General features: G+C 37.2%; 1 protein-coding gene across 1 annotated transcript; it reads right to left on the bottom strand.

Annotated features, from left to right (window-relative positions):
* Positions 1–12,041: 12,041 nt before the first annotated feature.
* On the bottom strand, positions 12,042–14,359 carry LOC130732080 (protein UNIFOLIATA). The gene is made up of 3 exons (XM_057584203.1): positions 13,828–14,359; positions 13,284–13,666; positions 12,042–12,727 (listed from the first exon to the last, which is right to left on the bottom strand). Exons 1-3 carry the CDS (start codon positions 14,279–14,281, stop codon positions 12,365–12,367), a joined length of 1,200 nt encoding a protein of 399 aa, XP_057440186.1. The 5' UTR covers positions 14,282–14,359; the 3' UTR covers positions 12,042–12,364.
* Between the last annotated feature and the right edge of the window lie 8,711 nt (positions 14,360–23,070).

Here is a 23,070-nt window from a genome sequence, read left to right as displayed (position 1 = left end):
TCTAAAGGCTATTTTCAAAGTCCTGATTCCAGCTAAAAGCACTATTCATTGCACTATTCATGCATCACTTTCCTCCTTCCCCGTGTTCACCTGTTCAATCAGCCGTACCACCTTCCATGACTCTACTCTACTCCCATCATTCACTTTCTCACTGTTCGAATTAATTGGAAGGTCAGAGGAGAAAGTAAGTAGAGGAAGCTTGCATCAACCAGAGTATAAAGCAGAATAGAAGGTGATGAGAAAGTAGAAGGAGAAGTAGAGGCAAACTTGCATCAACAAGCAGGAGAAAGGAAGGAAGCATTAAAGAGGTTAGCATTTAGCATACATCTTATAGCAATATTAATAAAAATCCAAACTTTACATAAAAAATCAAACTTTACAATAAAAAATCGTTCTTTTACACAGAATATTGAAATTTACATGGAAAAAAAAAATTTCATCTTCAGTGGCTTGCAAGTCCAGTTTGGTTGACAGGGAGATGATCTGGAAGGGAGAGGAGAGGGAATCAGTTAGTGCAAATTTTAAACAAACAAAATCAAGTAAAAATTTGATTTTTACATACCTCAGAGCCTTAAATGTCTGATCCAGGTGCTTCTTCCCTCGGATTTTGGTGAAAAAATCGTTGCTTGGATAGCAACGAGCCTTGCATGCATCAAATCATTTTAAAAATCTCCGATCCAGGTGCTTCTTGACTCGGTTTTGGAGAAAAATGAGGGTTTTCGATCGGCAGGGGGTGAAAGTTAGGGTTTTGGATCGGTTGGGGGCGAAAATGAGGAAGAAGAAGAATCGGGTTTGAAGAACAGTATAAGAAGAGGAAAAAAGAAGGGGAAGAGAGGATGAGGGGGAGAACGGGAAGATGAGAAGGAGAAAGGGAGGAAGAAGAAGAAGAAGAAGTGAGAAGAAGAGAGGAGAAGAGAGGAGGACGAAGACGTTTCAGAGAGAATGAGAGATGAGAGGTGGGCGGCTAGGGTTTTTGGGGTGAGAAAGAGTGGAATGAACTTTATATAGTGGGTGACCTGCTGGGCAGGTCATCCAACTGTTGTTGACCGGTTCCAGACCGGTTTTGACTGGCTGGAGCCGGTTTTTTTTAGTTTTGACCGGTTTTCTCCCTTTTTCAGCATTTATTATTTTAAATATTAAGTAAAATTAATTTTGTATAAATAATCTTTAAATTAATTTTTACTTATTGTTTGATTTCTATTTTTAAAAACTGTTTTCTGTTTTATATAATTTAAAAACAAAAAAACTTGTCTGATAGGTTGTTTTTTATTTATTGATTAAAAAACAGTTTCCAATTTTCTTGTTTTTATAAAATTTAAAAACAAAAAAACTTGTTTGATAGGTTGTTTTTATTTTCCTGTTTGATTCTGTTTTGATTTTTTTGTTTTTAAAAACTGTTTTATAAATCAAATTTTAAAAACTACTTTTGAGGAAAAAGCAAAGAAAAAATCTGTTTGGTAATCCTATTTTAGAAACAGATTTTGAAATTATAAAATATAAAATCTTGCTTGATAAATTTGTTCTGAAATCATATTTTAAAAATAAAAAACAAAAAACTTGTTTGATTATGCTAAATTTCTTTTATGAATTTATTGGATAAAAAGGAAAAAAAGAAGCGTTTCTTCCCCTCAATATTCTCCTCTGGATACTTCTCTGTAAAAAGATAACCTAGACAATCCACTCGCCATGGTTGATAGCCTTGTAGGTCGAACCCAACCCACTGTTCCCCAAAGCCACCCATTCCGCTCCTCTAAGTGTGTGTGTGGCGCAGACAATAGATTTTTCCATGGTTCGATCCAGAAGCATGCTTGAATTGACAAAAAGGAAGAGACATGTTCTGGATTATCAAAGCAAGAGGTCATCAAAAGGATCAAATTCAAAACGTTAATAGGAAGCTGAAAATTGAAGAGGGTACGAGGAGACAGAGGTGAAGATTGTATTTTTGTTTTGTTTTGAAAAAGCAGTAGAGAGGAACCTGGATCTGAGAAATTGGGTAGAGTGGAATCAGTGAATAGATATTTGGAGAATCAAATCATATGCTTATGAATAGGATTAGAAATTTTAGATTTTTCAGAGAGAATTGCTATGAAACAGCAAAACTTTTTTCTACCCTATGAAGACCCTATTTTGGATTCATTTTTCTACTTTCTGAAGCCCTGCTACGGTTCGAGCTCAGCATGTGCCTGCACCACCCGATCCTCCGTTGTCTCCCTGCTCATCACACTAAAATCATCATCTCGGCCACGCCACACCGTCAAGAACATGAAAAGCACCATAAACCATTGCAGCAACAATGAGGGTGGATATGATCTTCATTGCCCAACTGGTCTCACCTTGCTCTGTTCAGTGTGTTTGTCAGCGTCAGAGGCTTCTCACGATTAAACATTTTGTGAAAAATTGCAACTTTGCCATTAATGAAAAAGTTGTTCTCCGTGTTTTTATAGTTTTGGAAATAAAATAATAAAACAAAAAACAAAAACAACTTTTTTCTGTTCTCTAAAATCTGTTTTTAAAACAGAAATATGAAATTTGTTTTTAAATCCATATATTTTATATACTATATACACTAAAGTTAATAATTAGTTTAACATCACCAATGTTTCGATAAAGTTAATGGTGTATAAATAAATTTGTTAATTTTATAAATCATTGAATTAAAAATCATAACACACAGAATCGCTCGTCCGTGCATCGCACGGCAACGGAACATAATCCTAGTTACTTTAAAAACCGGAACCATAGCTACTATTCATAAAGTGCTTATAACACGTACCTTGTAAATTGTGTGTCTTGAACTTGAACCAAAGAGGTTACAAAACTTGATTATATATCCTCATGCAAAATTACTTATTAACCAAATTAAATTGCTCAAAACACGTTAAGGAAATAATAAACAATGATATATACAGGGCCGGTCCCCATATTGTGGAGGCCCTGGGTAAATAATAAAAATGGATCCCTAATTTTTTTTTTGAGAAACTTTAACGAGAACACTACGCAAAAAAAAAGCCTTTTACAGCGGTTCGTACCCGCTGTAGAGCTCGCCGCTGTAAAAGACTATACAGCAGTCCGAACCGCTGTAAAAGATAGATTATTTACAGCGGTTCTTTAAGGACAACCGCTGTAAAAAAAATTGAATTTTTTTTTGGGACCTTCTTTTTGGAGGTCCTGAGCTGTGGGCCTGCTTGCACAGGCCCAGGGCCGGCCCTGGATATATACACCATCTAAAAAAAAAACAATGATATATACACACTTCATTTTCAATTATTTTTATTCATATCTCTCTCATCTTGTTATCTATCACATCTCATATTTTCTCTCTCTTACTTTTCTTTTTCTTCTTAATCTAAGAAAAATTTGAATGGAACATTATTCGAAAATAATAGCAACCCTTTTGCACGCGCAACTTCAAAGGGAAGACATGAAAAAGACAATCAAGTCACTACAACAAAAATCACCTTCAGCGACATTTGTATAGCAGCAATAACATTGCCGCTAATTTAATCACAAAATTGAAAGATTTGTGTTAAGTAGAGAGGGGTCGGTAATGATTTCTCTACACCGGCCATTAGAAGTCCAAATCCTGCGAGGCGCACGCAACTTTATTTCCCGCTCGTTTGCCACTGAAACCTATTCTTCCATTTTGGACTCACTGAACTGAAGCCACCACCATTCCCTGAAATCTGAAGGTTCGGTTGAAGGTGAGAGCGAAAAGGTGATGGAAATCATGTGTGAAGGTGAGATTCTCTTGTTTCTCTTTCAGAAAATGTGGAAGGTGAGTTTCTCGATCCAAGATCTCCACTAATTTTGGTTGCGTGCTCAATCGATTCTAACATTTTGGGAGATAAGTTCTTCAATCTAGGGTTTTGTTATGATTTTGGTTGCGTGCTCAATCGATTCCAACGAGGACGAGGTAAGTATACATGGACAACTTGAAATTAACTGCTAAGTACTAGTACTCTAAGCTAGGTAGTTCTCATTTCATCATCTTATCTTGTGAATAAATATTGAGCATACCTTTTCAGAGTTGAAATCAATCATCTGAATTGTTACTCAAGAAGTTTGTCTAGTTCCTTTCTGATTTTTTCTCTCCCCATGCCATGACATTATGAAGACATTGTTTACTAATTAGTAGTCTTGAACCACTATGGTGATGACTCTTCATTTTTGTATGTGTTAATATTGTAATTTTATGAATTCAGGCCATTGAATTGTTATAGTAGTTAGCTAGTATTTTCTGGCAATGGTAGTAATGTGAACTTACAAGAGCAGGACGTAGGAACCTCCAGCAACCTCAGGATCGTAGGAACCTCCAGCAACCTCAGGATCATATTAACCGAGGTTGATCTATGCTCTAATGACTGTTTAACTTTCTATGCTCATACAAAGAAAAAAATTTGCTACTTGCTAGCTAGTGCTTAGGTACATTTCTATTCTTCCTTCAGAATTTTTGAGTTATGTTGTTTACTTATGTGGGATTCTGATCATGATTTTATTATGTAGGACTTTAAAAACATGAGGATTTCTATGCCCATAAGCAACAATGACGAGAATAGACGAGCATGCCTCCCACGCAATTGTTTTACACAAGTTAATTCTATTTCTTCCCTAGAGCTAAAAGATTATGCAGCTCCTAATTTATATCCGAAATCAGAGGAACTAATGTTCCTGCTACTGATGCACAAAACATATATGCAAGAGTAAGTCCCCTTTTAAGGGTATTTCTCTTCATGCTTTAAACCAGTCTCTTGTGTTCCAACAGTTTCTTAACTTTCTATGTTATTAAAATAGCCGTTGTTATGTCTTGGATTATTCTGCCTCGAAATGTTGGGGATATTATACATGACATTATTCATAATTTGACTCTCCTCCTTGTACAGTTGTACATGTTCTCTGTTTTTGCCTATGATTTTAAATTTCAATATAATCTCTGTTCTCCTTGTCAGAATTCAGACTGATTGATTCATAAAAATTTTAATAGAGGACTGGAGTCTGGAGGCAACGAAAATTTCTTCCACTGCTACAAGTGCGGCGAGCCGGTGAGTAAAACTTTTCTTTTATTTGGTTTTTTTAGTAAATAAAAATTCGGTTGTTTTAAAAAGCCTTACCTACTTGATCGTTGCTTTCATGTTTCTTTGCGAAGGTTGTTGCTACTCAAAGACAGTCACCTCTTTGTCGAAGGGGCAATGCATCATAACTGCCCCGTTTGTTTTGAAGGTTGTTGCCCCATTCTCTTGTAAATCTCAGGTTGGTTTGATTTCTGTTGATTTTGGTTTCTCTGTCATCTTCAATTTCTCTATGGGTTTTGCTTTAGTTTCCATGCTCGAATCTAGGGTTTTGCTTTTTCTTCTTTCATCTTCTTGGCACTCCATCTCTCTGCTTTAGTTATATCTTTTATGTAAAAATTTCTTTTATTTTTAGTCTGACTCTCCTCTACCTTGAGGGGTTCAAGTTGTGCGCACACATGATTCCATTTCTACTACAACTAATCACCATCGTTCGATTGCATGCATATGTAGTCCGAGGAAGTATGGCACGAGCCCAAAACCCTCACAAACAATTGTTTTTGGTGCTTATCAGCACTATGAGACCCACTGACATTTGTGGGTTTTGTGCATGAATCTCCTCATGTGATGCAACAATGCTATATGTGTGTGTTGGGCTGTGTTTTTAAAAGGATGTGTTGTTAGAACCTCTTAAAATCAACAATAGAAGGAACTATTAATATGTAACCTTCAAAAAATAATTAACTATGAGACATTTTTTCCATACATTTTACCTTAATTTGTCCTTTACAATTAGCCCTTTAAATCTCAAGTAATTGACTAAATAGTTCCAAATCAGACCCTCTCATTTTAATAGTATCGCGCGGAGCACTTTTTTTACCATCTTCCACTTAAAGAATTACACCACTGCAAATACTCATCTAGAATGTTTTAAAATTACAGTTATTAATATTGATCAGGTGATAAACACAATTTTTTAATCTATCATTTTCTGATGGATTTCTTTGTTCAACATTTATTTTTACTTTTGAGCTTATTAATTAATTGCGTTCGTGAATAAGTCATTACGCTCTCTTGCATGTAATTGACCTTAGTTTCGGGCTTTCGGCCTTCAAACCCACATCGTCGACCACGCTTTCCGTCATCGCTCGTGGGGCACTTTATGTTGCTATCTCAAATATGTCATCTTTTGCGGCTACTCAATGCAATGTACTAAGTTTAATTTTCAATCCAGGCATCATCGCTTTTACATTTATTTCTACGCTAAGAAAGTTTGGTTTTACTTTTTTTTCTATTGTTTTTGTGTGAAAGATTAAGATCAATTGTGTTTGGTTTATAGTTCAAACACATATTTCCCGAACAACAAACAAACCGCAGCAAAAATATTCAAAAAAAATTAAGAATTTAACGCAGGTGTTTGAGTGTCAATTCCAGATTTTTTCATGAAGAACAAGATGAAGTAAAGAAATTGAGACAAGTGAAGGAAAAATAAAAGAGAAAAAAGAAGAAAAGATGAAACAAGATGAATTGAAATAAAAAGTAGATGAGATTACACCACAATCATACTCATGATCTCCTAATTGCCATTTTTCTATGTGATTGACTTGTTGGCTTTCAGAGTCTAAGAGCCTAGACGTGTGAAATCTGCTTTATTCCTAGTTACAACCTACTATTTATAATGTCTGAAATAAAACTGCTAACATAATCATACGGTTAATATTCAAACATAAAAATAACTTCCTATTCTAGAACCTTTGATCCTGTAACTTCTAGTAACTCCACATTTGCTAAATGCCATCTTCAGTTCTGCTTGCTGCCTGTCTTGGTCGTGTTAGCTCACAATGAAAGAAACAACTCAGAAGATGAAAGAAGATAATTTCAGAATGAAATTTCTCTCTACTTTATTCATTCATTGCTGTAGTATTTATAGTGCCACAAACACTTGCTACAAACATTACACACACACGGTTACAATTACACAGATACAACACTAACAGCCATTGCACTTGGCAACTTGCCATTGCTAATGGCATCTTCTAACTAAGCCCATTAGACCCAACTAACTATTAGGCCCAACTAACCATTATACAATTTGAATTGATTCTCAACACTCTCCCTCAATTCAAATGTCAGCAATAGAGACAACACCACATTCCTGTCTCAGTTTTTTCAAATTGGTCCCCTTTCACTGCCTTAGTCAGCACGTCAGCAACTTGATCAAGAGTTCCACAATGAACAAGCTTCAGTCTTCCTTTCTCAACTTGTTCTCTAATAAAATGAAATCTTGTTTCAATGTGTTTGCTCCTTCCGTGAGCCACTGGATTCTTGGCAAGGTTAATGGTTGATTTGTTGTCAATCCTCAAGCATACTGAACCCTCTAACTGTACTCCAAGCTCAGTGAGTAAAGCACTCAGCCAGGCAGCTTGACATGTTGCATAACAACCAGCTATGTATTCAGCTTCACATGAGGAGAGTGCAACCACTGGCTGCTTCTTCGAGACCCAAGAGATTGGAGCTCCCTGAAACATAAACAAGTAACCAGTGGTACTTCTTCTATCCAACTTGTCACCACACCAGTCCGAGTCAGAGAAACCATACAAATCAACATTACCTTGTCCTCCATACATAGGGAACCAGATCCCCAAATCACTGGTACCTTTAACATATCTCAGTACCCTCTTGGCAGCAAGTAAGTGAGATTTCTGAGGCTCACTCATGAACCTGCTCAAAACTCCAACTGCATAGAAAATGTTTGGCCTGCTGTTACACAAATACCTCAAAGATCCAACCAACTGCTTGTACTCAGTTGCATCAACCCTCTCTTCAGCAGTTGAATCAAACTTCTGAATCACTTCAGTTGGTGTCCTTGAAGGATTACAATCAGACATTTTGAACCTTCCCAAAACTTCTCTCACATACTTTCCTTGATGCAGCAACACACCTTTATCAGTGTAATGAAATTCCATTCCTAGAAAGTAAGCTACCTTTTCCAAGTCAGTCATTTCAAACTCTGACTTGAGAAGCACCTTCGACTTGTCTATGTCATGAATGGAGTCTCCTGTAATCAGAAGATCATCGACATACAATCATACCAATAGAAGATTCTTGCCTTTATAGTGCTTAACATACATGCCATATTCAACTGAACACTTCTTGAAAGAATGTTCTACAAAGAAAGCATCTATCTTTTTATTCCAAGCTCTTGGAGCTTGTTTAAGTCCATAAAGAGCTTTATCTAACCTGTAAACCATGTCCTCCTTCCCTTTAATCTCAAAGTCAGGAGGTTGTGAGACATATACTTCCTCTTGCAGTGGTCCATTTAGGAAGGCTGACTTCACATCAAGGTGATACAAGGACCATCCTCTCCCACAAGCTAAAGCAACCACAAGCCTGATTGTCTCATGCCTTGCCACTGGTGCAAAGACCTCAAAGCAGTCAATTCCAGGTTTCTGCAAAAACCCCTTTGCAACAAGTCTAGCTTTGTGCTTTATTACTTCACCCTTTGGAGACAATTTAACTTTGAAGACCCACTTGACATCTATAGGCTTTTTACCAGCAGGCAAATTGACTAACTTCCATCTATTGTTCTTCTCAATAGCTCTGAGTTCATCAGTCATAGCATCATGCCAAACTTGTTCCTTCAGGGCTTCTTTGTAGCCAATAGGTTCAGAATCTACTAGCATTGCATACTGAATCAACTCTCCTTCTTCGGTGACTGCATTGTCAGTTGCAATTTCAAAGTCATGGAACCTAGTAGGAAGTTTCTTCTGTCTCACAGGTCTAGTAGCAAGCTGTACATTTTGCAGATTGCTTGAACCAGAACCTTGACCATCAAAAAAGTCAGGTGGTTCATTGTCTGACCCACTATCCATATCAGAATCAGCTTCTGGTTGATAATTGGCATCCGATTGACCACCTTGCTGATCATCATTAGCTTCATTAGGAACTGGATCATGAGTAACATCATGATCTTCAAATTCTTGAATGTGAATTGGTAAAATCTGATCTGAATCACCACCTTTTTGCCAGTTCTATTCCTCATTTTCACAGACCAAAACATCTCTACTAACAAGAAATTTCTGAGTCATTGGACTATACAATCTGTAAGCCCCAGTAGCATGATAACCCACCAATATCACTGGCTCACTTTTATCTTGCAGCTTGGTTCTTTTAGCATCAGGAACATGTTTGTAGGCTAATGAACCAAATACCCTTAAGTGTCCTACACTTGGTTTGATGCCAGACCATACTTCCTCTAGTACTTTGCCATTTAAACTCTTAGTAGGACACCTATTCAGTACATAGGCTACAGTACACACTGCTTCTCCCCAGAAACTTGAAGGAAGATGTTTTTGTTTCAGCATGCTTCTAGCCATTTCAACCAGACTTCTGTTTCTTCGATCTGCAAGGCCATTATGTTGAGGTGTGTAAGGGGCTGTTATTTCATGAAGAATCCCTTGCTCCTCACAAAATTTTGCAAACTCTCTTGAGGTGTATTCCCCCCCACCATCAGTTCTGAGTTTCTTCAAGTACTTATCACTCTGTTTTTCTGCTTCAGCTTTGAATCTTTTGAAGACAGGAAAAAGCTTCACTTTTAAGCTTGATGAGATATAACCAGATCCTTCTACTGAACTCATCTATAAAGGTAATGAAATACTTGCTACACCCTAGTGAAAGTACCTTAAATGGTCCACAAATGTCTGAAGAAACCACATCTAAAACATGCTGAGCTCTCAATTGAATACTCTTTACAAATGGCAAGCGAGTTTGTTTCCCAGCTAGACACACAGAACAAACTCTATCTGGTACATGAAGCTTAGGAATACCATAAACCAGACTTTTAGACCTCAAATCACTTAAACTTCTAAAGTTCAAATGTCCATACCTTTGATGTCAGAGATACGCCTCCTGATTTGTAGAAGTTGTCAATAGACATTGAGGAGCTGAAGTGGTTATGTTAGCCTTGAAGGTCCTGTTCTTGGATAAAACTGACTTGAGCACAAACTTCCCCTTCGGATCAAACAATCTCAGCCCCCTTTTGTCTATTGTCACTGAGAAACCCTTTTCTACTAGCTGGCCAACACTAATCAGATTACACTTCAGATGTGGAACATAGAAAACCTCCTTCACAAGTGCAGGTTTGCCACCTGGTGTTACAAGAGAAATTGTTCCCTTTCCTTCAGCAGTAAGTTTACTATGGTCTGCTAAACTGACTTGTGTCTTCTTGGTGGCATCAAAGTCACTAAGCCATTCTCTATGGCCTGTCATGTGGTTGGAGCACCCTGTGTCCAAGTACCAAACATCTGAAGTTTGTTCATCCTTATTGGTTGTAATCACCATCACAAGTGGTTCAGTATCTGAATCACCCTGTGCAAGATGTGCTTCTTCATCAGTTTTCTTGGATTGTTGCTTCTTCCTAAGACCCCCTTTACCACTATTGCATTCAGAAGCAAAGTGACAAAATTTCTCACATTTAAAGCATTGAATCTTGCTCTTATCAAATTTCTTCTTGATTTTTTCATGACCAACACCTTTCTTGTTGTCTAATTTATCATCTTCACCACCTTGGTCCTTTGATGAGGAATCTTCTTTGCCACGAAATTTTTGTTTACCCTTTTTCCACTTCTTTTTCCTTTCTTCAAAAGAGGAATTCTTCTTGGATTGAATGAACAAAGCACGTTCATGTTCATCATCAGCTTCCCTTTCAGAAATTCTGAGTTCCCTGGTTTCTAAGGTTCCTTGAAGATCTTCTAATCTCATGGTACTGAGATCCTTTGTCTCCTCTAAAGTAGTGACTATGATATCAAATTTAGAAGGTAAAGTGCGAAGTACCTTCTCTACCAAACGAATTTCTGGCAATTCATCACCACAGTTCTTCATTTGATTGGCCAGAACCACCAATCTTGTGAAATACTCAACCACTGACTCATTCTTCATCATGTGCAGTGTCTCATATTGCCTTCGTAGAACCTGAAGCCGCACCTTCTTCACTTTATCATCACCACCATAGAACTTTTTCAGCAGATCCCAGGCTTCTTTAGACGTCACTGATTCAGAAATCTTCTCAAAGATTTTAGAATCAACACATTGATGAATGTAGAGCAGTGCTTTCTAATCTTGCTTCTTTCTCTCCTTGAAGGCTGCTCGTTGTTCTGGTGTAGGATCCGCCTCCAATGGAGTGTAGCCATTATCAACATATTCACCCACATCCTGAACATTGAAGATGACACGCATCTTCTTGCTCCATTGATCCCAGCTTTTGCCATCAAAGACTGGTAGATTTGTCAGAAGATTGCTGTTACTAGCCATTCTTCACACCAACGAGGAACCCACAATCACAGAAATTGAAGAGCCCAATTGAAGCACCACATGCACCCAATTGAAGCACCGAACACAGCCAAACGAAGCACCGCGCGCACCCAATTGCAGCACCGCACGCAGAACCTTCCTCACAAAGCCTCAGCTTGAGGAAGAGGAAGCAAGGACTCACAGAAATTGTGAAATTTCCCCTTTCAAACCCTAGATCATAAAAGCTCTTGATACCACTCTGTTAGCTCACAATGAAAGAAACAACTCAGAAGATGAAAGAAAATAATTGCAGAATGAAATTTCTCTCTACTTTATTCATTCATTGCTGTAGTATTTATAGTGCCACAAACACTTGCTACAAACATTACACACACACGATTACAATTACACAGATACAACACTAACTGCCATTGCACTTGGCAACTTACCAATGCTAATGGCATCTTCTAACTAAGCCCATTAGACCCAACTAACTATTAGGCCCAACTAACCATTATACAATTTGAATTGATTCTCAACAGGTCGAAGAACTTGTCTAATTACTCAAAATAAGCATGTCAAAATATTGCTCCAAAGACTTCAAACACCTTAGCTTAAGATTACAATATTTCGACCTTGGAAAACATAAGCATAGTGATTATATAATTCCATGACTAATGGTCGAATAGTATATCTTAACACCACAAGCAACATGAAACTTGAATTATAGAATCACCCTTGCATTCTTTGACACCAAACATGTTAACACATAATTTCGACTAATACATATATGTTTGACAATAATTTTGCAATGGAGATAGAAACTAGACTACACTGAAATATGTCAAACATTTATGTACACCAAATTACTAATTGTTAATTTTTAAACTTGAGAATTTTGGTGTTAACAGATACCTTATCAAGAAGTATTTCATAGCTAAAACAAGTCCCGTCGATCACTACATGCCCTTCGTTAATTAATTTGATAATACCCCGTAGATGAGTACTCAACTTCCTACCTACACTGATACTCCTACATCTATTACTAGATCACTAAAACACAATTTAATTTAGAAAGGAAGGTGAGCACTGCCAACAGAAACGGAGCTAGAAGCGGCGGCGCTGTTCCTCTCAGCGTGACACAGCTGGCGGAGCTTGGTTGGCACGTACCATATCGAAAGACGAGGATGCGCGTTGAAAATTGCATCAATGTCCCAACCCTGACGCGCCGCAATCGCCACCAGCGGCTTGTAACACGCTTGCCTCCACGCGCCTACGTTCTCCCCTCTCTCCTTGAAACCCCTCCTCAGTTCATTCGACACCTCCTCATCCAGACAGTGCAACGCGTAGCAGTGCACGTAGTGCCTCATCTTTGGCTTGTTAATATAGCTCGCCCCAGCCTTCTTCGCATACCTAAACACCTGATTTGTCACCTATTCAACAAAAAATGGTTACCAATTGTTGAAGATTATAATTGGTGAAAATATGAGACAAATATTAGATGTAATATTAAATCAGTTATATATATTAAAGAATATGTTATGAAAATATGCATGCAACCCTGGGAGGTAATAGATGTAATATTAAATGAGTTATACTTATAGATGAAAGAAAATGTGTCGATTCTTAATATTTAATGAATTATAGATAGAAGAAAATGTCTGGTGGAGTTGAGACTTGAGATTATTATGAGAACATGCAAGGACCCGGTGGATGTAAGAGTCATGAGGTACATGCATGATTTTGACTTGTGGGTGATTGTGCTGGTCTATGCTCTTGGAGTTAGTTATAGGTAGGGTTCACTCTTGTGACCGGATATTTCGTTCACCTCATCATGGGGACACAAAAATGGGACCCCATCAAGAGAGTCCCTGACTTGTCACGTGTTGCGTGAAACGTGTCACGGTTAACAAACACGTTGAAACGGAAAAGAGAAGCAAAACAAACCAAAACAGAAAAGGAAAGAAATGTGCAAAGCATGTTAGTTACCTTGGTTGGGCATTTTTCACCACGGTCCTTAGCAATAGCCTGAACCTGAATCAAAAACTCACGACACTGTTCATAGAGGTGAAACAGGTAGTCAAGACCGTTCTTCTTGCCACGTGCTACCTCCCCAGGCTCCGTCACGATAAACGGGTGCTCTCTCTGCCTCTCACAACCTCCTCCACCACCGCTGTTGTTGTTCCCTTCATCATCATCCTCTCCTTCCTCGTCTTCCCCTTCCTCGTTGTCATCACCGTGCTGCTTCATCCTCGACCTCCGCCTCTGCTTCTTCCTCCTCTCCTCCGCCACCACAGCCACCTCCCACGTGCTCCCTCCTCCACTCCCCACCACCTCCTTCTCCCGTTGCACCACCGGCTCCTCCGATAAACCTACAAATTTATTCACACCTTCTCTCCACAGTCAATAATCACATCAAATTAATATCATAAGAAAAAAAATTATTCATAGTAAGAACAGTAGTTTGATATAACAGTAGTAAATAACTGTATATACAAATTAGTCAAACTTGTGTCTATTGTGTTGTGCGCACCTTCTTGAGAGAGAGCATCGAGAGCGTTGGTTGTGGTGTCGGTGGAGAGGAGGTTGCGGCGTTTCATATCCTCCTCGTCGAGGCGCCTCCGCTCAGCTCGGACGGCGGCTTTGATGCCGTAGCGTTCGCCGACGAGGAGGTCCCAGCGGAAAATCTGGGAGAGGCTGTTCATCATGTCGTCGAGCTCGTCGTCCTTCATGTCCACAAGCGTGCTCACCGTAAAACCGAGCTCCGCTATCTTCGCCGCCGTGTAGTATCTGATTCCGTAGGCTTGGAAGAGCTCCTCCAGGCCTCCAATCTCCCTAGGTGCTCGCGCCGGGTGGTAGACTGCTGCCGGAGCTGGTGGTGGAGCCACCGCGTAGTCGAGGAGTGGGGGGCGTAAGGGTCCGGTGGTGGGGAGGACGGTGCGCGGGTCCCACTTGAATAGGCTGGCGGTGAATGCGTCTGGATCCATGGTTGTTTGTGTGTGAGTGTGTTTGCAAAGTGCAAAGCGGGTTTTTGGAAAGTGAGAAAGTGTTGAGGCGTGAGGTACTGTTTGGGTGGAGATAAAGGAGCATAAAGGTGGTGCAGGGAATTTTTTGTTTTCCCAAAATGCCCTTTCTCATGATTTTTTAGTTGAAAGTGTTACTCCGCACCGACGCTCTCTTTTTAACACTCTTTCATTTATCGATAGAAATTCAAGTATGTTTCAATAAATTGATATCACAATCGTATTTTTAGTTTTCAGATAAATTTCAATTAATTAATGATAAGGTGTTGAAAATAATATCTTGAGAGAATGTTTCTAGCAATTTTTTTATTTAGATTTGATCCTTTGTTGGGGTTGTTTTGGTTTTCCCAAGACTAGTTGTGGTTGGGGACTTGGGGGTAACTATACCTTTTTCTTTCTGTGTGAGATCCTCCTTGAAATTGAAAGGAAACTATTGACTATTGAGGTTTCTATTGGTTTTGGAAACAAACTGAACTAGGATAATCAACTAGCAGTTACTACTATTTGGTTACGGGACCAAATAGGTGGTTGTGGTTTGACCTGTGATTTGACTGTTATATATTTTGTCTGTGTTTGCTCATATATGCAATAATATGCTTGCGATGTTCCATACCTGTAACGTGTCAATGTACTTAACAGGATATTACAGTGTACTTAAACGATTGCATGTGTGATTGCCTGATTTGAGCATTTGATTAAGCTTTGATTTTGACTGGAAATTTAATGGAGAAAAAGGAAAACCCATGCGTGCAATAGAGTAGTTTTAAATAAATAATTTAGTTAAACTCTTATAAGTTATAACAAAAGAACTTTAGTATATTATATGATGGTTATTTAAATGATCCATGAGAGTTACTTAACTACATCTTAATGGATCAAGATCATTCATATTATTATCTATATAGAGTTTTTGTTAGCTTTATGTTGCTATATGTTACTTTACCCATGTTAAGACGCGTTGTTTCTCAATATTTTCTATTTACATATATTAAATCATTTTGCTTTCAAAAAAAAATTAATACTACTGTTACATAGGACATGTGATTCGGATCGGATTCGCTTCTTCATTCTGCTTTGCTTAGTTGAGTTGAGGAGAGAAAGAAAGAAGAGACACTATAATATTTTTTTGCTTTTTCCAACAGCTGAAAATTGTAGTTATATATAGAACCAAAAATATTTCTTAATCTTTGCGCAATAGTATTTTTGTTGTCTCATGTTATGATATAACCTATTCTTTTTTGTTAAAGATTCTCGTACTCTTTTTCTTGGTACATCGAAAAATTAACAGATGACAGAAACACAAACTAAGGAATGACCCAGACCTCAAGCTCTGGGGAGGGGGACTGCACGTACCATCGAAACCCCTAGCGAAGACAAGGAGGAAGCTCACCTCGCCAGCCAATCCATTGGAGCGTTATGATCTCTGCATTGTGCTAAAATGTAACATTATGAGGAAAAGACAACAATCTTCACCTAATAATTGACTTCTAATATTCGACAAAGAACACTTATTTAGTGTTGTTAAAAATGTGTTCCTAAAATGAACCTTTCATGGCAACGAGCACGAACTGGTTCATAATGCTCCTTTAGGAAAGACTTTTTGCCCGCTGCATAAACCGTTGTTGCTAAAAGCAAAAAAATGGTGTAGTGAGAGATGAGTAGAGAGAAAGATGTAAAAGATAGAGTAGATTTTATACGTTGTTTGGTATAATAAAGGTCGAAGAGAAAGATGAATGAGGTGAAATCCTCATGTTTGGTTGAATAGATAATGAAAAGAGAAAATAATGATTTTAAATGAATTGATATTTTGACCATAAGTATATAAATTAAATGTTTGTAAATAAATATGATAATGATAGAGACGATAGAGTAGGCTATTTGCGGTCACTGCCACCATCATTTGTTTCCTCCTCTGTGGCCATTGTGTCGGATCCCACCGTCAACATCAACCTCCTCGCACCTCAACCTCTGCCCCCTCACCACCATCTATGACCTCAACCATCTGCCACTACTTCTCTGCGACAGTGTCTCATGCAACAGTCTCCCTTCCTTTGCCGCCATCTTCGCCACCTTCATCTATGTGATGGATCTCTCTATTCTTCTTCTCAGCTCCAGCTGAGCCATGTATGGTAATGGAATCTTCAAAAAGTTAATGTCTTCTCCTAGTTGCATGAGTTGCTTGATTGGCCCCTTTAGTGTTGTTGAAGCCATGCTTGGGTTTTCTTGATAGAAACACTACTTGCAACTCAGGCATAGTCAATTGAGTTTCTTATGGGAGCGTTGGTTAAGATGTGTTGTTCTCTTCGATCAAAAACTAATTAATTAGCTTCTTTGGGGTTTGGGGGTGTTTAGAGGCTTCTTTGTGACTTTTTAGGGTTTTGCAATATCATGTTTATTTGTTGGTTTTGTCAGCTTGAGTGTGTATATTTGTTCTTCATTTTCTCATTTATGTGGGCAATATTATTGTATCACTCTCTGAGATTTATTCTCACATGTTGTAAGTATCGTTTAATAACCTTTAGATTTTATTTCATATATCTTTGACAAAAAAATAGTAAGAAATAATTCCTTTATTTTATTATATGTCAAAATAATAGTCCTATTTGTTTTTGTTTTCAAAGGCCTTGTGAACAACTAGTATGGATAGCCTAAATGGTGCTTGATGGATTAAAATTTCCCAAGTCTTGGGTTCAAATCCTACTGGTACCTAGATACCAAAAAGAAAAAAGGCCTTGTGAACAGAAAGCATCAATAATAAATTTCTTTTATTATGTTTAGCTTGAGCTTTCAATTAATCAAAACTGAACGCAATAGGGGTGCACATGGTCAAGTGCATCTGATCAATCTATCCAATCCAATCCAACTCGATAATAAAAGTGTGGATTGAATTTGCATGTAATCAGATCAAATCTAGTTTGGGTGTCGGGTTCATGAATATATCCATTTGAACCAACTCAATACTTGAATATATAATAATTTTTTATTTAATAAATATTGTATTTCCCCAATTGTATAATACACTAAGTGGTACTATTCTATGCTATATGGTATAATTTTTTTCTTTTCGTTTTCATGCTATTTGTGACATATAATAGATCTACCAATCTTTTTTTTGTTATTTTCCATTTTTCTAATATTTCATATTTATTATTATCTTAATAGTGATCCGATTAACCCGTCCAATCTAAGTTGTCCGTTTGATGAATGTAAAAACACTTGAAATGCAATTCAAACCAATCCAAACAGTTTTAATTAATTCGTTCGGATTCTATTTACACCAAAAATTCATCTAACCCAATCCGTGTACACCATAAGACACAATGTCCAAACAAAGAAAATGTTGAATACAAATAGGGGATTGTCCAAGTCAAATTTCAAAGAAAACTAAATGACTCATGAGATATGTTATTGACTTCCCTACCAAGATTGACAAAAGAAATAAAATGAAAGCAAAGTGTTAATAAATTCCCAATTTCCTGCACAACAACACCCAAGTATAGCAAGTTGGGTTAGATGAATTTTTCCGAACAGCTTGAAATGTTGTGAACCTCCAACTCCAACATCTATAAAAAAATTTGATATAGCAAGTTGCGAAGTTGTTTGCTTTTAAAATATTTTTTTCCTAAGAAGATATTCATGATGAATAAAATATTTTTTTAAGGGAATGAATAATATATATATATATATATTTGTTTTTTTAATCAGAATAAAATATTTTAATGGAAGTGAAATTTTTATTCTTCCAATTAACAAAAGTGTTTCTAATGTGAAAATATCAGATATAATTATTTAAACTTAAAAGGTAATTCTATTCTGTCACCAAACTAAAAAGAATTTTTTTAACTTTTTTTTTTTTGTAAAAAGGCATTCTACTAAATATTGAATTTCAATGATTGATCAATTATGGAAAAACTTGTTCGTTACTGTGGATGGATTGTGGAATCTACAACACATATGTAGGAGTAGTATCATTGTGAATATCGTTCAAGATACAATTCAATTTAATTTGATTAAAAAGTAAATTTTTTTTGTTTGTTTTCCATTTCCTAGTGAGAAAGGAAATAGAGAAATTAAAGGGCTGTTGCAGAGAGCATTGATGGGTAGTGTTGTTACGTAAAGCAGAGCAGAGCAAATCTCACTGAGGCATTAGCTTTATTCAACACAAAGCAGAAGCAGAGAAAAGCAGGGTTAAGGAAAGAGACAAGAAAGGAAGCAAAAAAGAGTAAAATCATTAATGGGAAACGATGGTAGTAATGAGGGATGGTGTTCAAAATAAGAAACACTATTCCATTTCCATGACGAAAGTGTATGGATGTGAAACAGTAGTGGTGTGCAGGGAAAGTACAGGGGAAGAGTCAGGTTGTTCCAGTTGGTCTGTAAAGTGAAGTTTGAAAAAGCCTGATGATGAATGATGATCGATGTGTGTGTATGTGTACTTTGCAAAGACCAAACAATTTAACACCACTCCCCATTCCAACTCCAACCCATACCCTTAACACACCAACACACACCACAGCTACCATGCAGCATGAATATTAATAAGTCTTCACTGTGTCACTCATCAGTCACCACCAGGGTCTCAGTACTCTCTTTATTCATCTGCAGTTCTGATTGCAGACTTCGGAGGGAGGCTTCAGAGTTCAGATAAGAAAAAACAAAAAAATACTAATCAGGTAGGTGCTCTAAAAATTGTATTTGGAGAGAGTGAGAATTAAAGGGTTAAGGGGAAAAAGTTGGCTGCGCCCTGAAACTGACACACGGTGCTTCAGTTTTTCTATATGAGTGATAAGACAAAATTAACCTTCATTGCTCAAATTTTTCCATCTTTCTCCTTCCACCATCATCAACACTCACTCTTCTAACCTTCAAGTTTTCCAGATCTGCAGATTAATTGGAACTGAATAATGGGTATGACATTTACCAACTCTCACTCTTCTAATCTTCAACTTCAACCTTTCTCTTCCAACCCTATCTTCTTCTTCATCTTCTGTCACAAAGCTCTTCACTTTCTCCATCCCCATTTCCAATTAACCAGATTCATCAAAACTGGGTTTGTGTCTATTCTTCTGGGTTTTGCTGGGTCTCTAACTGCAGTTCATCCAGCCACTGCGTTGTACAGCCACAACCCCAACGCACCGCACATCCGCCAGCGGTTGTACAGCAACACCAACGGCGTTCTCAGCACAATCGGTACTCCGACCACTGTAGAACCATGGAGATGGCTTACCTGATGGCTTTGAAGCATTTCTGGGCAGCAAAACACCAAAGATCTCCACCACGGTTCCTAGATCTGGGCAAACTTCCACATACCTGCAACTGGAGTTTCCAGCCAACTCCGGCGTCGTTTTAAAGCGAGACCACCACCATTAGACTTCTCGTCTTGAGAGCTTTCAGATCCTGTAGTTAGCTCGTTGAAGTGAAGCTTGGGTGCGCGGCGGACAAAGAAGCGACACGGCGGAGATGGTGCGGTGGTGGATGAATCCGACCAATGGGGGTGGGTTGGGGAAGAAGAAGGGTGTTTTTGTAAATTAAGATATAATTAACAAATGAATTGTTTTAATGCTAATTTATCTGAACCGTTAAAATTTAAAAATATCAGATCTAATGGTGCATATGAAACTGAAGCACCGTGTGTCAGTTTGAGACTGACACACGGTAGGTGAAACCGAAAAAGTTATATTAAGTAACATAAATTAATTTGGGCGTAAGGGTTTGTGAAATTTTATCAAGGTTTGGAATTTTTTTGAAAAACCTGCAAAACTCCTCCAAGATCCTCATAGTTATTTATTGGAGTTTAACCTAAACTGGAGGTTTTGGTGGAATTGTGAGCTTCCAAACAATATTAGGAGAGCTTACCCTCCATCTCCCTATCTTCCCCTCTTATTTCCTTCTCTCAAAGACTTCTCATTCCCTCCTAAAAAACTCTCAAACAAAGCAAAAGAAGAGTTATTGTCCCATTATTAGCATATGTACATTAATCAATAATGAAATAATGAAAGTATGATATGTGATAGATGATAAGATGAGAGAGATAGAAACAAAAAGAGGTGAAAATGAAGTGGTTTAAAAATGAGGTGTGTATATATCATTATTGCTCACCATTTGAAATACATTTTTCGCCATAACAAAAAAAACATTTTTTCGCTCTTTAACTTTCTTATGATCTTATCACATCACATGTTACATTTATCATTTATCTCTCTTCTTATATCGATCTCTCTAGCAGTCTACATTAATTAGGTGTACACCAATCATTATTAAGGTGAAATAATGCATAATACACACTCTATTTTCACTCAAAGAAAGAGCGAAGTAGGAAGGGAAGAGAAATGAATATTCCGTAAATATTGATATATAATAATAAGTGATGTAATAGAAAATGATAGTGAGATAGAAAGAAAAAGTTAGTGAAAATGAGATAGAATTGAAAAATTGGTTGAAGCCAAATCTGTGGACAATGCTACAAGCAACCTGATTGTATAATGTCTTGCTACATGAACAAAAATATTTGTAAAATCAACTATATGTGGCTAATAATAGTCTTTAACAACCAATCTTATTTTTAGTTTGTTCCAAGAACCATGAAGATTATGTTTGATTTTTTTTACAAGTTGTCAAATTTCATCTTTCATTATCATATTTATCTCATCTTATATGTCAACTCCCCAACTATGAATGATTGCAGATTTTTCATAAACAAAAGGTTAAATGAAGCAAAATTCCGCCTTTCACAAATTTCACTAACAAGAATGGTTCCTCCAAACATAGTTTTAAAACCCCGCGAAATAGAAATGCAATTTTAACTGTTTGTGAAGCATTTCTAAACTGATTGAAAACTTTAAAAAAGAAAAACATTTAACGGAAAAACTGCAGCAAAATAATCATGCAACTTTGTGACATTCTTCCAAGAACCATAAACTGTATATATGTATCAATTGTTAGTTGTGTATATCCATCGAACATTACCGTTACACCATTGAAAACTCAAATAAGGGTTGTTTTATTGCTACCCAAACATATACCGAGAATAGATCAATAGATAAATGATTTTACATTTTCATTTTGTTGTTTTACAAATCGGGATAGATTACTTTTCATGTTACAGGAGTGACGATTATGATTTATGGTATAGAACTTGTGATCTACTCATGATGTCTATAATATTAAGCTATAGAAATAGAATATAGATTACTTTTCTCTTAGAAGCAAGCTTACATTAAACCCCTTGGCCACGGAAACAATTAATAGTGACGGTGTTGCTTCTCTAGCTGTGGGCTATAAGCCTTGGGCCTGGACCGTGGTTATCTTTATAAATGCATTGAGAGCTTTTATTTCTGGGCTCCGATTGGGCTTTGCCCTTGTTTTGTTCTGGGTCCATCCCACATGGAATGAAAACTCTTCTTTTGACAAAAAAAAAACAGCCAAAATTAAATATCAAATCAATTTGACCCAAAAAAATAAAATATTGGATAAAAAAAATATCAAATCAAAATTTTTTCCCCAAAAACTTACGGATTGGTCTTCATTGTGTACCAGTGTTAGTGCGAATTATAATGTATTGTGTTGGTTATGTGAGTTTGAGTGTGCATGTTTATTCTTTTATTTTCTTATGTATTTATGCATTGCAGTTACACTTAAAGAAATTTATTTTCGCATGTTTGTAAGTGTCATTTGACAGTTATTGAGATTTTATTTCAAACACCTTTGACTAAAAATAGTATTTTTAGCGACTTCGGGGTCAGCAATTTGGAGAGTTTGCTTCTACAATAAAACAAAGACTTTTGAGAACAAATATAAACATACAATATGACGTGAGCCCCTCCTTGGAGCATCTCTAATGGAGTCCTTAAATTGAGATCTTAAAATAAGATCCGGATCTTGTTAGATCCCACCATTGAAGCAATCCTACATGGCATGAGATCTTAGCTTTTGCTAAGATCCGTGTCTTAGCTCAGGTATTCTCAAATCTGAGATCTTAAATAAAGTAATATATTTTTTTTCTTTCATTTAGTACCAGAACCAAAGTGAAAAATAGAGAGGGAAATCAAAAGTAAAATAAGATCTCAACCATTGGAGCGAAATGTGCATCGGGACTTTATGAGTGCCTTAAATCTTATGTAGCAGTCCGGACCTACAAAAAGTGAGTTAAGTCCCAAAATAATATCCCACCATTGGAGATGCTCTTAGGGATTCCTCCATTTACGGGATATTAGCAACCAGTTCAGAACGAGGTGGTACTTTTAAATTGTGATATTTCGACTTACAACGCATTTTATTTGACAATTTTCTAGATGTTAAATACGATTAGATGTGTTACTTTTATTGGCATTGGAAGCACATTATACTAAGGCTCTATGAGGTCGAATTTCTCAATGTTCCTCAGTAGCTCATTAGTAGAGCGGTCGAGTGTTAACTGACTGGCCGTAGGCTCGAAGCGTGTTCGTTAGCAAAGTCGTTGAAAGAATTGAGATCTTTTAATAGAGAGGGAGCGAGCTGGTGAATGAGAAAGCAGTCCTCCTCACTACAAATGAAGAAGACACTTATTGAGCCTCCGGTTATAGAGTGCTAGAGGAATCCTACATTTGTCAACATATTTGATGACACACAATTCCGTCTTCATACTACTTTTCTACAGTTAAAGAATATCTATCATGCTTGTTTAATGAAAACCCGACTAACTCTGATTACCTTACAGAGCACACAAATGCACCCAAATAATATTGTAATAAATTGTGTACAACTATTTTATGTAG

The sequence above is a fragment of the Lotus japonicus genome, chromosome 1 (assembly GCF_012489685.1).
Source record: "Lotus japonicus ecotype B-129 chromosome 1, LjGifu_v1.2".
Taxonomy (NCBI): Eukaryota; Viridiplantae; Streptophyta; class Magnoliopsida; order Fabales; family Fabaceae; genus Lotus; species Lotus japonicus.
Note: the sequence above shows the minus strand (reverse complement) of the source record. Positions and strands in the feature narration are given on the sequence as shown.

Bases quoted from the DNA above. Each gene is read 5' to 3' on its own strand.
- LOC130732080 (XM_057584203.1), bottom strand. From the start codon at position 14,281: ATGGATCCAGACGCATTCACCGCCAGCCTATTCAAGTGGGACCCGCGC. The intron at 13,667-13,827 runs GTGCGCACAACA...ATAAATTTGTAG, and splicing joins CGATGCTCTCTCTCAAGAAG to GTTTATCGGAGGAGCCGGTG. The intron at 12,728-13,283 runs GTAACTAACATG...TTTGTTGAATAG, and splicing joins GTGAAAAATGCCCAACCAAG to GTGACAAATCAGGTGTTTAG.